This window comes from Paramacrobiotus metropolitanus, unplaced genomic scaffold (assembly GCF_019649055.1).
Source record: "Paramacrobiotus metropolitanus isolate TYO unplaced genomic scaffold, Prichtersi_v1.0 Parri_scaffold0000110, whole genome shotgun sequence".
NCBI lineage: Eukaryota > Metazoa > Tardigrada > Eutardigrada > Parachela > Macrobiotidae > Paramacrobiotus > Paramacrobiotus metropolitanus.
This window is the reverse complement of record NW_026570330.1, coordinates 278,898-289,249: the sequence shown is the minus strand read 5'-3', so window position 1 is coordinate 289,249 and position 10,352 is coordinate 278,898. Positions and strand designations below refer to the sequence as shown.

General features: G+C 42.6%; 1 protein-coding gene across 1 annotated transcript; it reads right to left on the bottom strand.

Moving 5' to 3' along the window:
• Positions 1-514: 514 nt before the first annotated feature.
• On the bottom strand, positions 515-8,817 carry LOC129597879 (protein mesh-like). Its single transcript, XM_055495575.1, has 12 exons — positions 8,660-8,817; positions 3,881-3,985; positions 3,276-3,524; positions 3,031-3,168; positions 2,554-2,755; positions 2,319-2,463; positions 1,983-2,240; positions 1,433-1,568; positions 1,221-1,370; positions 986-1,162; positions 790-926; positions 515-646 (listed from the first exon to the last, which is right to left on the bottom strand). The coding sequence occupies exons 1-12, from the start codon at positions 8,763-8,765 to the stop codon at positions 515-517; spliced, it is 1,935 nt and encodes a 644-aa protein (XP_055351550.1). The 5' UTR covers positions 8,766-8,817.
• Between the last annotated feature and the right edge of the window lie 1,535 nt (positions 8,818-10,352).

The window sequence follows — 10,352 nt, the reverse complement described above, 5'->3', positions numbered from 1 at the left end:
GGAGATGTTGCATCGTCGCTTGCATTGTTACAACCTTCGCTCGCCTCATTCCGCGGGGAGAAGAAAACTTTCGTGTCGAAAGCCGGACGCAGTCCGTTGTTTCTCATATATGTGAATTCTAGCTTTGCAACAGCAGTAGCTCCAGCGATCTCACGGTCCCCGGTGACCAGATAATCATAACGGCACTCGCTGTTCTCTGGTTTACGTGGACCGCACTGTCTGTCTACTTCTTCCCTGTTGGCAGTGGACAAACCTTAAACTGTATTTCAGTAATTTGTCCCTTTGAAATTGCGACTTACCTCATCAAAGTGGAGTTCTGTGGAGAATAGTCGGGTTCTTCGAAAATAGGGAAACCAATCATCGGGATGTTGAGTGCCATTAGCCGTGAGGTAACTGCCCGCTCCGAACGAATATGCAGGCTTTTCGGTGTCAGAGTTATCTTCGATTTGCCCTTCGAAAACATATAAAGTATGTGCATGCAACTGACCAGATTCAATTATGGTCAAGTAGACTCTTACAAGTTTTTTGCAAAACCGAAATATATTGATTTTGTACTGGCCGACATGGGTACTTCGATTCCATTGGCCGTTGTTAGATCATCGTCCGGAATACCGTTCCACTTGCCGAACAAACCGTATGTATGATTCTATAACACGCTAACACTGCTGATTGCTTAATACACCGCTCCATGAAACGATTTGAAAGGGAAGGAATATATACTGCAAGGGAAGGAAGGAAGGGAATGTCGATACAATACTAGAGTAGTATCTGTAGAAATGATTCTCGTACCTGAATTTCTGGAGGCACGGATGCCGTCACATGCAGGCGGCCCTGTGTTTCGCTAACCTCGATAGCGATTCCAGACGGAAAGCGAACGACCATGTTAGAGCGGTCAGAATTGTATTCGGAGTTATGAATCGATACACCTGGAAAGCAAAATGTTGCTCGTAAATGAATAATGGATATTTGTTGAGCTTAGTCCGACCTTTAAATTGCTGGATCTTGAGCCATGACTGGTTGAAGTAGCGAGGCTGACCGTTAACTAAAACAGGGAGTACGGGGTGCCAATTTTTATCTTGCTCAACCGCTTGTATTTCGACAATATCGGAACCATTTTCTTGCACAACCACAGCCTGGACAAACGTTGAATTAATGTCTCCAACTGCAACAAGACATAATCCAACGGCTCGTACAATAAACGGAACTAATCGCAATTTTACAGTGTTCATGTGGCAGTTTCTGCAGACGGACTTGCACGTTGATGGACAAGGATGGTAAATCGGACCGTAGCAGTACATAGTCGCCCAATCCAGGGAAAGTGTACTGCACATTGTCGAAGGTAATGACGTGAGCAGCGCCATAAATAACTGCTAGAATTTGTTGCACGTTATACCAGTGCAAAATCGCAGAATTAAACTATTTGGACGCTTACCGGCTCCGGGATTTTGGTAGCCACCACAGTCGTGCGATACGCGCCGGTATTGCGCGTGATATTCGCAGTTGTCAGACCACGTGCAGCACAGAAACCAGGGCATCTTGTCGTGCAACCAGTTGGACAGCGAAGCCACCTACAAAAATTGTAATTATTTTAAACCAATGTTTCTGTTCTGTACTCCGCCTTTATTGTGATTTGAACGCAGTCAGGAAAGTTTTAGTGGAGTGAATCTCGATTTTACGAGGCATTCTGTGTGCTTTTATTTTTTTGACACAAAAATTACCGATCACGTACTTCGCGCAAGCATCAGCCCCACCAAGTACTCAACCGATTTCGCACTGCAGCCAAATTTTTACCATGCCATCCAATTATTCCGAAATTAACAGTAAATGTAACTTGAAATCTACGAATTCGTGGCGTTGATTAGTTCCAAGGAGTATTTTTCAGCTCTTTGCTAGTAATTACAGAATGCTGCAAGCCCTTACTTCTGTATGTAGGTAGGTGCTGAATGTATCAGTATGTCACCAGAAGACAAAATCAATTTTACCGATTCCCGACTGGTTGGGGCACCGTAGGGATGCACACGATTCGGTGAGCCACTCCCCAGATTGTTAAGCAGCAGCTTCCCCTCGCGATCGTAGCAGCACTCCTGTCCGGCTCCCGTGGACGGTTGCACTCGTCCGTACACGCAGTGAATGGCATCTTTATGGAAATTACACGTGCTAATGCCGTCGTAGTCGCACTCCACATCCGGTATGAAGCGACCTTTATCCGCTTGGGCTTGCTGCTTGGTGCATGGACAGGCCTACAACACATATGGATCTTAAGCTGTTATCATGTTCGGAAACCTTCGTACAGTTGTACAATTCTGTAATAAACATACCTCTAGAGAACCGATGAACTCCGGTAATGCGCGATCGCTGTAATACCAATCCCGACAAAACTGCCCGGCGTAGTCGTCCCCAAAATCCTGGCGCCATTGCTTCCGGAAATACCACGCCAAGGGAATCATCTCCGACCAAAGATGCCTGTCATTTCCATCGCAAATATTCAGTTATGGAGGTATTTATTAAGATTTCGTTAGAAGAAAAGAGCAAGTAAGATGTGGATGCACTAACGAATATGCCACAGAGCTCGCTCCCGCCGCGTTGGAGGCACTTATACGAATAAATCCCAGGGTAAATCTCGCCGGCTGGCGTTCAGCCACCCGGTTGTGAGGATCGAAGCTGTAGCGTCCATCGTCGTTGAGAATGTTGGTGGCGATGTTGGCCAGGAACTGTATTACTGGACGGTTGGCCTCTTCTCGATATCCCCAAAGACCTTACCAAAGAATTAAGATGCAGGGTACAAATATCTTAGATGACACACTATCTCGATTATACTGTAGTTAAGAGTTTAAGACACTAGTCTGTTTCCATCGGACCGACGGATCAGAAGACTTTGTGATTAGAGTTTGGAGTGATGTAACGCACAAACCGATGTACTACACTGTCCACACAGCCACCACAGACTAGATTTTCTCAGCACCAGTATTTGTTACGTGGATACCAATCAGAACACGAAGCACTCCGAGAATGGCTTGATTATATTTTTACCGATATCGATTTGTATGCGATCTGTCCAGGTCATTTCCCGAGGATTCCATTCCACAGTCAGTTGGTTGGGAGGAGTTCGCAGGAACCAGTTATCGAGGTAGCGTAAATGGACCCTAGCCACACTTTGCCCATGCGGTGCTGACGAAGATTATGCATTTAAGTCTACCTTTCGAGTTAGGTACTAATGATATCGGTACTATCATTACTATGTGGAATTCAACTAACTGTAGGACTTATCCGCGTACCGACAAAGAACTCCCCGGAAGTGTTGTAGGTCTGGCCCCTGTTGATACTTACCGCAAAGGGCAGCCAACCGCTTTCCAGCGTCATCGGCGCTTGACATTTCGCTTTGTCGTGGTCGATGCAGAAACCCGGCGTTTCGTGGTGCCCGAATTTGCAGCGAACTTGGATCGGGTCGGAGCAGGGTACAGTTACGTTGATCATTTCACCGCCGAGCACACCACCTCCCAAAGGCGTAGCGTGTGCTGTGCCCTCTGCGAAAGTAATTTTCTGACATGAGAAAAATTGATAAAGATAAAGGCCGCTCTCTACCATATAAGCATAGGCAAAATTATTTTATTTACATTCTTAGGTTGCAACGGAACAGACAGACAACGACAAGACAACGGAACAAACGTTATAACAGTTCTCATTCTGATACCATCAGACTATCAGTACTTCAAGTATAGTGACTATACTGATGTCTACTATAGTCAATATCTCTAGTGTTTATGAGCCCAAAAAGGTGCTGATGTCAGCTGAATCGATGCATCCGTTTTACAGAAAACGTGCGCGGATTATCTCTATACAGTCATATATTTTTTCAGCATAATTTTTTAACACTTCTTACTTTGTACGTCTTCTGGTTCTTTTAAGACTTTTGGAGACTGGCCAAACAAGCTTTTCTTGGAATTTTGTGAATTCCCGGGCAGCACTTGAGCGTTGCCAGTTTTCGCTGCAATGAATATAAAAATCGACACCCGTGTCCAGCACGCCATTGCTGGAGCCGGTTAGCAAAGAAAACGAATAATTAAAATAATTTTTTGATAAAAAAATTGGCACGTTAAGCAGGCGGTAATATGGTGTTTAGGCAGTATTCGCCAATGTTTTCAACTGATATATTAGAAGGATACTCGCTAGTTGCATGGCACTGACCATCGCAGCAAAACACCGAGAGTACATTGCAGGACTGTGATTTGTAACTGGTGCTGCTAGCGGAAGAACAGTAACAAAAATGCTTTAACAGATAAGCAGTTTGCAGTTTGCACCTTATGACACACGCCTGGAACAAGTTCCATCGTGCCACAGCTACTCTCAAACGACAAGTTTACTTCGATAATAATCTATTGTAGTACGGTCAAGGTTTTCGTCGAGCATTCCGTTCAAAGACCGTATGGAAAGAACTGGTGCCTGGATGGCCTCGTGCGAAACTAAAAACGCTATGGTTAATCTGCCATAGTGTAGAATCCAGTAGGTGCACCGTTACGGGTTATATACTGCGCGGCAAATTTTGTATTTTGCAGTACTACTGGATACTTACGAGTGCATCCGGCAACGTGCTATGTAAGGTAAATGTAAGAAGTAACTTGAGGAAAATCTGTGAGATCGAGGCGAACGCCATGACTTTGCAGTTATGATGTTTGCGAAATACGCACTACCTAGGCCTGGTACACAACACCCATACTTGTTGGAAATAAACCGGCAGTACTTATTTGATAAAATCCTGTGTTCTTAGTTACTGCCGGCAGCAGTACTTGCATTAATATGGCAATTACAGTGATTCAATAACACAATACCAAATTAATACCATACAGATAATGGGTGAAAGGTTAAGCTTACCTCCGAATGTGTTAAAGAAAACATTTACGTAATATATATTTGTCTAAGATTCAATTCGATCTTCGTTGGAACGGTTGAATCACAATGCGAAAACGTTGTTGCCATTCGCTTCCCGTTACGAACCGTCGTCTAGAAAACAATGCTTGTCTTCTACGACGCAGTTCAAAGCGGGACTCGACACAGTCCAACAAGCATAACACAGGCCATTCCGTGTACTTAGTATCTTAATAAATAAGTAAATTATGGCGCACGAAGTAAACTTGGTACCAGCATCGCTAACGAATTTTTACAAAAAAAAATTTGGACACACGGTCAAACCTTGGAAGAACTCAAGTGCAGGAATATTGGTACGGCCTTAAGCATATGGCACAAAAAGCAGCTGATGTTTACAAGAGGTTATCTGTACGTGGAGGAGAATCATTGCAAACGCAGCAAGCACCAGGTTGTGACACTGAAACAGCGATACAAAAGCAGCTGCTTACGGGGTTGAATTTCTTGGTAATTTTTTAAACATGTGATGCGGTCGGTACTGAATAAACTATAATGATCATGCTAAATGTACAGATGCCGCAATCTCTCGAAATCTGTATAAGTACTGTACAGTAGTTGAGTAAAGATCAAGTCAAAATTTACGAACCGACACAAAACCTGCGTCCAAAAAAACCCTACAAAACAAACTCATCCAAAGTTCATCAAGTTTGCTGGAACCATTTGAATTCGAATCCCAACCGTTTTTCTCATATAATCAGAGAGTAGAAGAGAGCGAGAGTAGAATAAACGTCCTACTATATTGCGATGATTTGGAACAAACTGCTCTTAAGTTATTTAGTAACAAAGCCAGTGGCATAAAGGACTTTATGCTTGTGTAACATGAGCAATACACTCGAGATGCCCCATGGTTGCAAATGGTCTTCCCTGCATGGGAATAATGAGTTTTTGGAACATGTAACTAGCATACGTTTCTGAAAGTTCTTGCAAACCTTATTTTCTACTAAGAAACGGGCAACGTATGTTTCAACAGCCTGTTAGTGCTGCATCGTTATTCCTGACAGCCTCCTAAAGTTGTCTAAATAAAAAGTGGGGTCATGAATGGACTGATCAGTAGACAACTGATAGTCACTGTGCAAAGTATTAAGTACGGGCTAAGGTGATTAGCAATTCTGCAAAACAACTAAAAGATCGGAAAACAGATATTTCCCACATAATGAAATCTGCATTAAAAATGGCCAAAAACGTTTTTAAGGGGAGCAATTTTGTCGTATTATTATTGTACGTTACTTACTCAATGCTTCAGTTGTCACACTAACGAATATTTAGTAATAAAATAATACTAACTAAGAAAGTACGGACTTTACAGTGTTTAGCTGAATCTATCATTTAACCTTTCTTAGGTATATAAAATTTTACTGTACAGAAACAGAAAAACGACAACCACTAGCACCGACGTTGACCGCAGCGGCTAACATTTTCTGGGCACGCGGAAGTAAACACGGCATCAAGATGACACAATTAACATTCGTTACCCACGTCATGATTGAACGTTTTGCCACATCGTGCCAGATTACTATTAAATTTTAAAATCGAGTTATCAATGTCGACCAGATCAACCACGGTTTGCAAAGCACTGTTTGCAGAAACCCTTGTAGCACTTGATATCTGCAAATCGCAAGTCACAAAACAAGCTAGGACTGCATACACGAAGGTAGTGTTGGCTTAGCATAATTCTATTAGTAAAGGCTATTCTTATAAAAGTAAAATAAATGCAATATACCAACAGTATCCGCATTGTTAATAGGAAGTACAGATACTGGTATGTTAACCGACGGACGAAGACGCGCTTGTAGCCGGCAGATATATTGGCTTGTTTCCTGTTGGCGAGCCCGGCAGGAAAGTGGTTTTTCTCCCATAAATCTGCCGAAATGCACCCACATTTCTGCCGACCCGACCCTATGCATTGCCTATGGGAACTCCAATATATCAGCCGAACCGGCACAACAGTGAAATTTGATACTTTTGTTGAGTGCGAGCCGGCAATAGCACGGCCGGGCTGCATCAGATACACCGTACAGCCGCCTAAGCATATTGTACCGGCACTAAACAGAGAAGCGCTCGCTTTCTATTGTGCCGCGTCTAATCGTTGCGGGGGAGCGCCTTTGCCGAATGTGGATTTATGCATAGACATCATCGCAAAACAAAGTTAATTGTTGAATATATATTTATTTTTTCCAAATGACCATTCTTCTAACGCATACAAACTGTGAATGGTGTACATTATCATTAGACAGTTTTACTTAAAAATTATCACGCTATTTCGGCAATAACCACCACACAAACCAGTGCGGTAATCGTCTACATGCACTAATGGAACTGTAAACGAAATGAAAATTGTTTACTGAAAAGCATCATCGCAAAACATCGCAAAACAAAGTTAATTGTTGAATATATATTTATTTTTTCCAAATGACCATTCTTCTAACGGCAATAAAATTTTTCAACATATAGGCAAACATGAACATATTGCCAGTTTAATTAATTGGCGATGTCATGCAAAATTTGGGCGCCAAATTAAAAACAGTTTTTCAAACAACGACCCATAAATCTGCCGAACTGCACCCACATTTCTGCAGACCCGACTCTATGCATTGTCTATGGGAATTCCAATAGATCGAACGAACGAGAGAAACAATAACAAAAATTATTCTGCAGACTTAAACGTGGAAACAAAAAACAGGTAGAAACAATAAACAGACTCTCGCCCGTCCCTAATAACAACTTCTTACCAATCTCCTTTAACGTAACAAAGCTGGTCTCACTTCAAGTGCCAAAAGTCTCACATGCAAAGGGGACAAAATTACAGCGATTGTAAGCGACTTGCATTTTCAAATCTTCTCCCGGCAAGCCAGTTCGGCTTGCCGGGAGAAAAACAAAACTTTGTTTTGCGATGATGTCTGTGCATAAATCCACACTCGGCAAAGGCGCTCCCCCGCAACGATTAGACGCGGCACAATAGAAAGCGAGCGCTTCTCTGTTTAGTGCCGGTACAATATGCTTAGGCGGCTGTACGGTGTATCTGATGCAGCCCGGCTGTGCTATTGCCGGCTCGCACTCAACAAAAGTATCAAATTTCACTGTTGTGCCGGTTCGGCTGATATATTGGAGTTCCCATAGGCAATGCATAGGGTCGGGTCGGCAGAAATGTGGGTGCATTTCGGCAGATTTATGGGAGAAAAACCACTTTCCTGCCGGGCTCGCCAACAGGAAACAGGCCAATATATCTGCCGGCTACACGCGCTAAACAGAATCGATACTCGTCCATGGGCCAAGATTCTACGGTTGCCGGGACTGCTTATCCCGAAGCATTTTTTTTAAAAAAAACGCAAAATACGGACATGCCGTAAAAGATTTTGAAACCTAATTTATTAAGGACACACGGTTTGCCTGACAAGTCTGGGTCTACAGCTGTAGTAACCCAGGGATTAACACAATCTGATTGCGTATTTTAACCTACTACTTTCTCATGTCAACATCGTGTCAAGCAATATAAATCTTCAAGTCAAGAAATACATATTATATTTTTTGTAATGATGAAGCCTCCAAGATTTTCGTATGACTTTGATTCTCCTGCAACTTGGAAAACGTTTATGCCTGAATTTCGGATTCGTATTCAACGATTTACAACCGGTACGCCAAGGGAAAATGCAAGAACATTGGCTGCTTTTACAAACAGGTCTTTGCAGCCGGAGCTAAATTTTCTTCGGTTACAAATAACAAATCCACACATTCTGCTTACCTTTATCCAGTAAATCAAGGAAAGGCGAGGAAAGATAGGCACACTGCGCTACAGCACATTTGCTTACATCTCCTAGGATAAACTGTATCCGGTTTTTCAAAAACATAAACCAAACAACATTATTCGCAGGTATAACCCATTCCTTATAAGCCTGTACACTTGGCAACCTTCTGGACGTTGATAGAAGTTTCCAGACAAAGTCACTTGCACTGAAAGTCAGTCACTGAAAGTCACTGCACTCTGTAGTTCAGACAGACCATTCCGCTGTCGCGATCAAGTTTCTCTACCGAATGTTGTTACTAAGGCGACTACGATGCTACCATGCCCCGTAAACACTTTCAAAGCACTTAGGTGATGACGTTTTGGAATGTCGCTGCGCTAACCGATTATCCATCCTGTACTACGAAGCAGGAAAACGACGCAACACAAGCACATACTGTGCCTACTCAGTACTGCTACAGTGTACAAAATAATATTCTTATAATGCAGTAAGTACTGTACTTACGAATGCATCCAACAATGTGCTATGTAATATTACATGTAATATTACATGCTATGTAATATTACATAGCACATTGTTGAATGCGTTTTAGAGACCAGCAGCACCATACGATGTTAAAAAACAAAAAAAAAATTCCATCAACTCCTCCGTTCTCCAATTTCGTAATAGCTTTCGTGGTTTCCCGTAAAATTTACAATTTACGGGCAAACCACAAATTTTAGGCAGCTGTCGGGAAGGAATTTGCATGCGAGTTGTGCTTACAAATTTTTTTACGGTACTACCCATCTCATAATGGAGCTTGTGTTCAGGGGATTATGCAAAAATCATTACGAAATGCACGAAAACGTCCCCAGCTTCCGTTACCGACCGGGATGTAGCCGAGGTCATCAGTTTTTTGTGGCTGTCGAGAACGTGGTTTTTGCCCGTCGGTCAATGCCACTTTGTGCGAGTGCATGCAGTACGATTTCGACAGAATAATCGCAGGGGCTTATTTTACCCTTCCGTCAGACACTGCCCGCAGTTTACGTTGCTGCAAATACTATTACGTAATGCGAGTATTTCTTGCGTTTGAATTCCGCCGGGGAAGGGTACCTACTCACCGGTAAATCTGGAAGTGGCGTTCGGAAAGGCGCAATTAATACCACCTTCGTATTTGTGAGAAAATTGGCATTATTTACTACACTTATTTGATAACGGACTTTATTTACTGTATTTCACCAGCAATCAGAATTCGTATGGCTACATTATCACGGTTGCAAATCACACAGTAAAACAAATGACGCGTAGAAGGCGGGTGCAATGGCAAGTAACCCACAAATGCGTTGGAGGAAAATTTTACGTAATACAAAGTACGTATGTCTAAATTGGATTCGCTCTTGATCTGAGCGGTAGAGTTGCGGTGCACAGACGTTTTTACCATTCTCTTCCCGTTACAAACCGTCGTTTAGAAGATACTGCCTATCTTCTACAACCCGGTTCAAAGCGGGACTCGGAACAGCCGTACCATACAGCATAATGAGCATAGATCATTCCGTGAACTGAGTAACGTAGTAAATAAGTAAATTATGGCGTACGAAGTAAACTTATCAGGAGCTTCACTAAGGAATTTTTACAAAATAAAATGAATTACGACGTACAATGTTAACTTGAAAGAAGACTTACGTGGGATACGCCACTGAGCATGGCACAAGA

Coding starts and splice junctions, on each gene's coding strand:
- LOC129597879 (XM_055495575.1), bottom strand. CDS start 8,765: ATGTTTTTGAAAAACCGGATACAGTTTATCCTAGGAGATGTAAGCAAA. Junction 1,163..1,220: donor GAAACTGCCACATGAACACT/GTAAAATTGCGA, acceptor GTCTTGTTGCAG/TTGGAGACATTAATTCAACG. Junction 927..985: donor CAAGATCCAGCAATTTAAAG/GTCGGACTAAGC, acceptor TTTGCTTTCCAG/GTGTATCGATTCATAACTCC.